At 40.3% G+C, this 9,221-nt stretch overlaps 1 protein-coding gene across 2 annotated transcripts; it reads right to left on the reverse strand.

Moving 5' to 3' along the window:
- Positions 1-452: 452 nt before the first annotated feature.
- On the reverse strand, positions 453-7,801 carry Ermn (ermin). Of its 2 annotated transcripts, none has more exons than XM_040745368.1 (3): positions 7,368-7,801; positions 6,581-6,673; positions 453-2,160 (listed from the first exon to the last, which is right to left on the reverse strand). In XM_040745368.1, the coding sequence occupies exons 1-3, from the start codon at positions 7,606-7,608 to the stop codon at positions 1,649-1,651; spliced, it is 846 nt and encodes a 281-aa protein (XP_040601302.1). In that variant the 5' UTR covers positions 7,609-7,801; the 3' UTR covers positions 453-1,648. The 2 variants fall into 2 exon arrangements, with proteins under 2 accessions (XP_040601302.1, XP_012968027.1); XM_013112573.3 differs by having other exon boundaries at positions 7,386-7,799.
- Positions 7,802-9,221: the final 1,420 nt, after the last annotated feature.

Consider the following 9,221-nt stretch of genomic DNA (forward strand, 5'->3'; position numbering starts at 1 on the left):
CCAGGAAAGCAAACAGGCTATCTATGTGGAGTGACCAAGAGATATAAATTGAAACAGGAAATTGTCCTAGTCCATCAATCCCCTACCCAACTTTATCAATAAATACTGAGTTTTTCTCCTTTTACTTGGAAAATTCACACTTGTTCCAAATGAAATTAGTAGGCTCAACATATTAAGGGCAACAGATCTTATGTGGGCAGGTTGTAAAGAATAGATTTGAAGACTAAAAGAAGCATTTCCATCAAATTCAAAATTGAGTCTTTTCAATAGTCCATAATAGTATATGATACTATGGAAGTATATTATATGATCAGGAAGAATTAAGGAACCTGCCATGAGAATGTGTGGGATTTTTTACACGTAAATAAGCAATCATCTAAGTAGGACTAACCCAGGCTTTTTCACCAAATGGAGAAAGAAACAAAGGGCTGAATAGCACAATGGAGACTGTATTCAAACAATAAAGAACTGTCTTTTATTTGGAGCCAAAAGATATTTTTGTCTGTGGTAACAGAAAGATCAGAGTGATATATACAGAAGCACAAAATGAAAATTTGTGGAATAAACTATCCAAGAGTATAAATATACACTTTTCATAAATATTCAAGGCATTATTTGACATGTTGGTTCAAATGAAGCTCCACACGTGCAATTTTAAGCTTCTTGATTTGGGCATTGGTCCAATAAAGTATATATTTCCCACAGCTATCAGCTTTTTTACTAAAAATACATGCTTACACCCTACTTCTAAAATAGTCTAAGATAATTATTTCCTTCTTCATACGAACTAGTACAGTTATGACTGCCATTGTCTCTCATTTCTAAGCAAAGAAATTGGTTTTGAAATACTGTTAATACAAGAAAGTGTGCTAATGGAGAAAGGCATTTCCTTAAAATTGTGCTAAAATTGCCATTTTTATTTATGATTATTTCATTGTGCAAGAGAAGATTTTGTTTTCAGTAACAAAAATAAAATTATCCAATACAACTCTCTAGTCCATTGCTCACTCTCCAGCCATCTAGCCCCTCCCTGGATCAACTTCACAATGCATGTAATTCATTTTGAAGGCATAAAGCTAGCACTTAGCACACAGAATTCCGACTGACAATTGCTCAGCCTTTTAGTGAGGAAATGGTGACACCTAGAAAGGCGATCTGTTGAGTTTTCACTCAGTAGATGCCAAAGAAAAACCACTTAAGATACAGTATTTTTTACAGATAAATAGAAAGGCAAAAAAAATCATTGGGAGAATTTATAAAACCCCTGTTTAGTGGAGGAGGGGTTTAATTCCAGGCTTCCTATTGGCCTGAAAAACAGAGACACCAAAACAAGTATCGTCAACAGTTCTCTTTCCCTTGACTGCCTCTCTTACTACTGCTACTTTTAAAGCCAGATTTGCCTCTGGGGCAATGCTTACCACATAATGCTATATTAGTTAATTTTTAAAGAGCAGACAGCCAGGAATGAGCCAAAAGCTTTTTGATTTGAGGTTGTCAGAATGAATTTTGTATATGGTTATTTCCATGCTGTTTTATGGTGAAAAGGCATTAAGTTCACACATCTTGTAAATATGGCCGAGGAAGATATCTCAGCACAATGGAGTTAGCTTTTCTATAGCACTCATGATGTTTCTCCCTTTCACTTAGTTCATAAGTGCATCATCGACTCAAACTCATCAATTCTCTGTTTGGTGTTCCCTTTCCTGATTTTCCGATAGGATATTGTATTGTATCTGGAATAAGCATTCCTCGAGATATCACCCTTCTTTCCCAACATGGGCTGCTCATCTGGGGTCCCAGGCTGGGAGCTGGGGCTGCTTAGTGGGGAGTCCTGCCTTACATGGTTTTCCTCTTTTAATTCGGAACCTTCACTGTGTTTTCTCTTAAATTCTATTACTCGAACTTCATCTTCATCATCATTGCAATCGTCAACATCTTCCTCATTAATTTCTTCATTCCAAACTTCTGGTTCCTCATCACATCTAGAATGTAATATGTCAACTTGACTAGCTTTCCGGAACCCTAGCCATTCAATTTCAGTTGTCTGGTAGGCTCTGTTCTCGTCTTCTCTGTGTTCCCGAGGTTGGTGGAAAATACTTTCCTTCTGTGTACTCATTTCCAGGTCGCTGCTGCTCAGAGGAATCTTCTTCCATGGATGCCCTGTAGCAAAATGGACTAGTGGTGAGATGTGTTGGGGTTTCAGAGCACCTGGATGCTATTGCGTAATACTCTAACTCATTCTTCTGAACAATCAGATTCCAACTTGTGCCTTATAGACTGTGACTCTGGGCTGCCTGATGAGTCTAGACAATTAAACAGGCTTCACGGTCAAAACAGTTTGCAAAACACTGCATTTCATATAATCAAATAAGTATCTTAGAACTTAAGTTTTTAAAATGCTAGTAAATATTGTATGTCTTCAGGAATGTCTGCAACCCAACCTCATTTAACTGGAATTCTATTGTCATAGACAAGTGTATTTAGTAGGATTACTGTTCTCTGAGGCACACTTGTTTCCCTTGCCAAAACTATATATATATACATATATATATGAGTGTGTGCTCTGGGCGTTGGTGGCACATGCCTTTAATCCCAGCACTCAGGAGGCAGAGGCAGGCGGATCTCTGTGAGTTCGAGGCCAACCTGGTCTACAGAGCAAGTTCCAGGCAGCCTCCAAAACAATACAGAGAAACCCTGTCTCGAAAAAAAAGTGTGTGCATTTGTACCATGCATGTATATATATGTGTATATTTTATATGTGTGTATGTGTACATACCCAGTAAAATATTTGATTTAACTTAACATCCACAAATATATCCTACAAGGACAACGCAAACAATATATCAGAGGGAAACGCTTTATTCCAATGTGAAAATGATGACTGGTATGTGTAGTCACACTCAGAGTAGTAGCTTTGACATTTGACCCTGTCTCTTGAGTGGTAAAGAAGAGGAGCAGCTTGGGCTGCAAAGATGGCCCAGTGGTTAAGAGCACGAGCTGCTCTTCCAGAGAACTTGGTTCCAGTCCCAGCATCCACATGGTGTCTCACAACTATTCCTAACTTCAGGTCCAGGCAATCCAACACACTCAGGTACTAGGCGTTGCACATGGTGCACAGATATACATGTGGGAAAACATTCACATGCAAAAAATTAAGAAGTATGAAAAGAGTAAAGGCAGGCTGGAGAGATGGGTTAGTGGTTACAAGCACTTGCTCTTGCAGAGGACCCACGTTTGGTTCCAGCACCCACATGGCAGCCTACCCCTCCCTGATGCTCTAGTTGGCAGAGGAACAATGCATTCTTCTTGCCTCCAGGCACCAGGCAGGAGATAAGAGTATAAACCATTCATGTACATAGAAGAAAAATCAACAAAACTCTTTTAAGAAGATGATCATAAGTCCCTAGATTGTATAGTGGAGTCTTCCCGCCAGCCTGGTTCCAGAGCAGCATCAGTCCCAAATGAACACACAGGAGGCTATATTAATTATGAAGCTGTTGGTTATTTGCTTGGTTTCTTATCGCCTATCTCTGACTTAAGTATTTATCCCATAATTGCTAATCTAAGTATTTCTCTTACCAGAGAAAAGGATCCAGGCCTCTTATTCCTATGGTGGCTGCATCATGACTGCCTGAGTCTCTCTTTCCCAGAATCTTCCTCAACTGCTAGTCCTACCTATCTTGTTTCCCTATTGGCCAAAAGTGCTTTATTGACATATACACAGGACTTCCCCATCACTAGATGTTCAGAACTGATGTGCTGGCAACTGAGAAACACACAGCATGGCTTAGGATCTTCTGATGACTTGGAGGAATCCAGGTCTAATAGTCATGTTGGGCTTGGATGTATAGAATTCTAGATCCCCCTGTTGTTGCAAATGACAGCTGAGGAACATTGCTTGGTGCCAAGTTGTGACTTTTGAAGGCTTAAAGCACTCTAGTCATTGGTTTCCAAATAGCTGGCACATATTTACACATTGTACTAGTATTTCTTCATGTAGGAGAATGAATTGTAAGGGAGCACAAGTTTTTCTGAACATGCACACATGACAGGCTTCTGTGCAAAACCACCTACCCACAGTCAACATGGCTAGAATGTGCAGTTTCACCATCCTCTTTCTATGCAAGAACAGCCTGCCTACAAACTAGGCAAAAAAAACCCAGCTGTCAGCTTTGTTCTCCCTTTACAGTTCTCCCTAGAAATCTGTTTTCATCAAAGGCTTTTGTTTTTTTCTCTGAGTCCAAGTTTCCATGTACTGTGAAAGAGAGAAGTAAGCATGAATTACCACCCACACTAAACAGCTGCTGTCAGTCCTCTGTTTGACATTCTCCACATTGCAAACAGTGTACACTGGATATTTGCTATGATAGTAGACTTTGTTTTGTTGTGTATTCCCCCACCAAAAATAAAATAAAATAAACACACACACCACACACACACACACACACACACACACACACACAAATGATCTCTTTGTTCCTATACATGACTCAGGCCTAACACTGTCAAGAATAAAAGTCATCCTTCAATTTAAAATTGACAGTGCTTTTCCTCAATATTTTTACCATCTTTATACCCTTAGCAGGCATATTCCTCTTATAGCTGTTTGCCATCTTGAAAATAAAGGGCACTGAAACCAGTACCTCTGTCATAGAGTAGAAGTATGCTATATCAGGACCCACAGACTGGATGACCTAGAGACTGGGATGGAACCAGACATGACTGGTGGGGGAAAATATCAATGCAATGATGGCTAACACTATTCTGCTATACTTGTAGATTGGTGCCTAGCCCAGTGGTCATCAGAGAGGCTTCATCCAGCAACAGATGCAGACTCACAGCCAAACATTAGGTGGAGGTGAGGGAATCCTGCAGAAGAGGGGGAGAAAAGATTGTAGGATCCAGAAGGATCAAGGATACCACAAGAAAATCCACAGAGTCAACTAGCCTGGGCTCACAGGGCCTCACAGAGACTGACCTGACAACCAAAAGCCTGCATGGAAATGACCTGGACACTTTACATATATGTTACAGTTGTGTAGCGTGGTCTCTTGTGGGACACCTAACATCAGGAACAGGATCTGACTCTTTTGCTGGCTTTTGTGACCCTACTCCTCATACTGGGTCACCTTCCCCAGTCTTAATACATGGGGAGGTGCTTAGTCTTACTGCAGTGTGATATTCCATGTTTTGTTGATATTCTTGGGAGACCTGCCCTTCCTGAACACAGGAGGAGTGGAGGGAACTGTTCCCATGGGGGGGGGGACAAGGGGTGGGAAGAAGGGACTGGGTGGAGAGGAAGGAGGGGAAACTGTAGCCAGGATGTAAAACAAATAAATAAATTTAAAAAGAAAAAAAAAGAAGGGAAGGATTTAAGCAGAGGCAAATTCAGTAGAGATACCATGTACCACAAAGAGAGAGGTTCCCTCACTCTCCACCTGACTGAAAGGCAAGATCTTTGGAAACTTTTTTGTAGTGGGTCCCCTGACAGATATACAGGCTGTAGGTGGACAATGGTGAGCCCTGCCCTGATAGACTTGCCACATTAAAAACAGGATTGGGGCAAAAAATAAAAAGTTATGGAATTCCTCTGGGGGTCTCTTAACTTTCACAGACTACTCTCAGGTGAGATAGTATCTTGCGATATCTCTGCAATTCCACACTTTCTCTGCTACCACACTTTCCTGTGACTGTTTACATATTGGCCAGCAGAGTGTGGGAGCAGTCTAGACAAAGCAAAGAGAGAAACTCTGAAATCCCCGGGCACCTCCCTGTTCTCCTTGGCATCTGCTATTTGCATGGCGTTCTAACGTTGCTTTGGTGGCTCCCCTAGGCTTTCCCGGGTTGGTCCTAATCTCAATTGGTTAGGCACTACATACTGACTTCAATTTAGAAATAAGCTGTTTACAGCTTCAACAGAGGGAACAAGTGATTAATTAAGAGATTCTATTCTGCACTGCACTCAGAAACTATTTGAACATAAACGTCTCCTTAGAAGAAAATGTTTAGAAGATTTTGTAACCTTGTCTACTGACTCTCCTTGAAATGTAACACATCCACTTCCATGTACCTTTTTGCTCACAGTTGTGTAAAGAACACAAAACCAACTCATCACTTGGGGCACATTTCTTTGACAAGAAATAGTTAACGATTCCGCACCTCTTTCAGACATAATTTTCCCACGGAGTAGCTCGTTTCATAAACTTACTTTAGACTGTACATGAAAAGGAAAATTGATACTAAGCCTGTTTCTGAACCATCCTGAAAACTGCCTCACACCCATCTGGAGCACCACATTGAAAAAAAGCTTGATTTAGGGGGCTCGTCTGTCAAGACATGCCTATCATGTTGCCATGAGAGCTAATCAGACCAATCCATACGACTTGGGGCTTGAGTCATCTGGAAAGCTGGGTAAGGTGAACTCACAGAAGACAAGACTCATATCTGCCCAAAGCAGCTTGAAGATTTTGAAGCCATTGCTTGGAGCTGCTTCCTAAGAGTACACACACACCAAGCATCACAGGCAGTGTTGTCATTCTATCCGGCCAAACAGTTGTTAGGAAACTAGAATTCCTGTTACCTTCTCTGAATGCCATGTTATCAGCACTGGCTTCTTGGAGAGAAAGATCTTTGATGACCTTGTGAACAACAAAGACATCGTCTTCTGGGTTCTCTGGGGGAAAACAGGAGTATTATAACATTGACAACATATATGGATAAAGGCTCACAAATGATCAATTCTGATTCTAGGTAACATCTTTAGTTTCAATTATGATTAGTAAAAATTATCATTCTACTTTTCTGATTCTTTTAAAATTAAGTTGTGTATATTTAATAATTATCTTCCACAATGAAAGTCTCTCATATATATGTATATATGCTTAAATCCTTTATATATAATTATGATTATATATCATTTATAATATACATATTATAAATCCTGTATGTATATATATTTATTATATACAGAACTATGAATTCAGAGCTCTTTAGACATGCACAGAAGGGGATCTTAAAATTATGAGTTCTCCTTTTTCATATAGCGAACTTGTGGGTCTAACAATAAACAGCAGTACCTAACATTGAATTAATATTTAGAAATTATTCTAACAACTCAAAAAAGGTAGTTACTATTATTCTGCTTTATTCCTAGTGAAAGTGCTCAGGGTTCAAAAGAGAAAGAACTGGTACAGAGCTACCAGACGAACCTAGACTATGAGTCTTCATGATAGGAAGTCCCTATTGGGATACAGAACTATATTTCTGTGGTCCCTCTTACTTATATAATACTAGTTTATATAAAAAGGGGGGAAACCAAGTTGGTTTGCAAATCAAAAGAATTCAACTGAGAAGGGGAGATACTTTACCATGGAGAATCTTCTCACCTGCAACCTCTTTGGGTAGTTTGTTATCTTTAGTGTTTCCATGCTCTTCTTCATTTCCTCTTGCAGGTAAATCTTCAAAACTGGGCTCAACCCTGTAGTATGGCTGAGTCTCATGTGCATCATCGGTGCCCTTACTGGTCTCAGTGATATACTGTTGGACATTCTCAGGCGGTCTGTCCCCGTTACACTCTGTCCCACTCAGCGTCACAGAAGCATCTGTCATGATGACCACTGAGGTCTGATTTAGGGAAAGCAATGGAGAAAGTAAGGGAACTTGTCTTTGATAAGATATAATATAACTGGTCCTACAGTTCCAAAACCTATCCTAAAAACATAAGCTTTCACTCTGAAATCTAATAACAAGATTCCTTCTAAAGGTTTTCAGGGCTCAGAAGGAATGTGATAGGGCTTGTCAGTTTGGTTGCCAGCCCAGGAGTAAAAGCCAGCCAATCAGCAGTCTCCCCACCACCTCATAGTCCCACTCTTAGAATCACAGTTGCCCTTCAATTTGCATAAACAAACAATCTGAAGCAATCACGCTTTTGTGTTGGCTTGTAGAGGGGGACTTGCAGCTTGTCAGTCCCCCTCTGGGAACAGAGATTTTTGTCCTTTTCCATAATGGCCCATTGTACTTTTCCTTGTAACAGGAGCCACAATTGTTCCCAGGCTTTAATCCACAGAGAATGACCACCTCGAGGCACATTAGTTCTGTGTAACCAGCTTAACATTTCCAAACAGATTTGGTTCAAGTAAAACCTCAGCTATTTTGTAGGAAACAAAGGCATCATTTCTCATTTATTAAAGAATAAAACCAGCTTTTCAAGGATCTGTAAACATGACAACTTGATTGCAAATGTCTTTGGCAACAGATTTCATGCTATGCCTTCAGGAAGCTGAGAGGGGACCTAAAGTAAAACAAACAAACAAACAAGCAAATACTCCTGATGTGCTAAGAGCAAGAATTTCAGTCTTGGTGTAGTTCATCTTGTCTCGGGCTTATGATTTTTCCAGCTTCTTTATGTTTGTGAAAGGCTGCCTTATCCAATAAAACCCTCGTATAATTTTCCCATGAAGTTTTCCCTTGCTGCAGTCAGAATTATCCTTAGCATTTTATACGGTATTTGTGATGCAGTCTGCCCTCCCATGATTGGTTGAAACTAGGCAGTGGCTCACTTCCCTTTCCCTTTTAAAGGAATATATTCTTTTTCTTTTCTGAATTGTCCAGCCCTTCCTCAAGATCAAACCCTTGGTCCAAGTACCTCTTATGAGCCCTCAGCTCTGGGCTAACATATCATTCCTTTAATGACTCTTTCCCTGGCCCACATTTTTTTCTTCAGAGTTTAATTGGTTATGATTAACTAGGTAATTTCACAATAATGACTCTTTACCAATCTAAACTTCACCAGAGCAGGATAAAAGGGTATTTGCTTACTATTGTTCTTAGCATGCACTACCTGCCTTGGTCTGAAACCGTCCTGGAAGACTTTCTAAAGGGAAATACTTGGCCCCTCCTTCAGCTATCAGACTACTGAACAGTAGTTCCCAGGGAATTGGAACTTCCTGGGCATTTCATGCAGGGAGGAGAAAAAAGATAAAGTCTGGTGCCAGCTAGAGAAGACACTTGTCTCCCAGGAAGACTTTTCATTCAGATCTGTAATGTTATCAGACCACCTTGCAGCAGGGGGTGAAACCATGATCAATATGGGCAAAACCACACACTGGCCAAGACTGCTTAACAGTTGGGCATAGCTCTTACCATCCATTTAATACAAAACTCATGTCAGCACCCCATGGTGAATTTGAGTTCACAACTAGATCTTGCACACTCAACAACTC

This window comes from Mesocricetus auratus, unplaced genomic scaffold (assembly GCF_017639785.1).
Source record: "Mesocricetus auratus isolate SY011 unplaced genomic scaffold, BCM_Maur_2.0 Super-Scaffold_100004, whole genome shotgun sequence".
Taxonomy (NCBI): domain Eukaryota; kingdom Metazoa; phylum Chordata; class Mammalia; order Rodentia; family Cricetidae; genus Mesocricetus; species Mesocricetus auratus.

Bases quoted from the DNA above. Each gene is read 5' to 3' on its own strand.
- Ermn (XM_040745368.1), bottom strand. From the start codon at position 7,608: ATGACAGATGCTTCTGTGACGCTGAGTGGGACAGAGTGTAACGGGGAC. The intron at 6,674-7,367 runs GTAAAGTATCTC...GTTTTCCCCCAG, and splicing joins AGGTGAGAAGATTCTCCATG to AGAACCCAGAAGACGATGTC. The intron at 2,161-6,580 runs GTAACAGGAATT...ATTTTGCTACAG, and splicing joins TAACATGGCATTCAGAGAAG to GGCATCCATGGAAGAAGATT.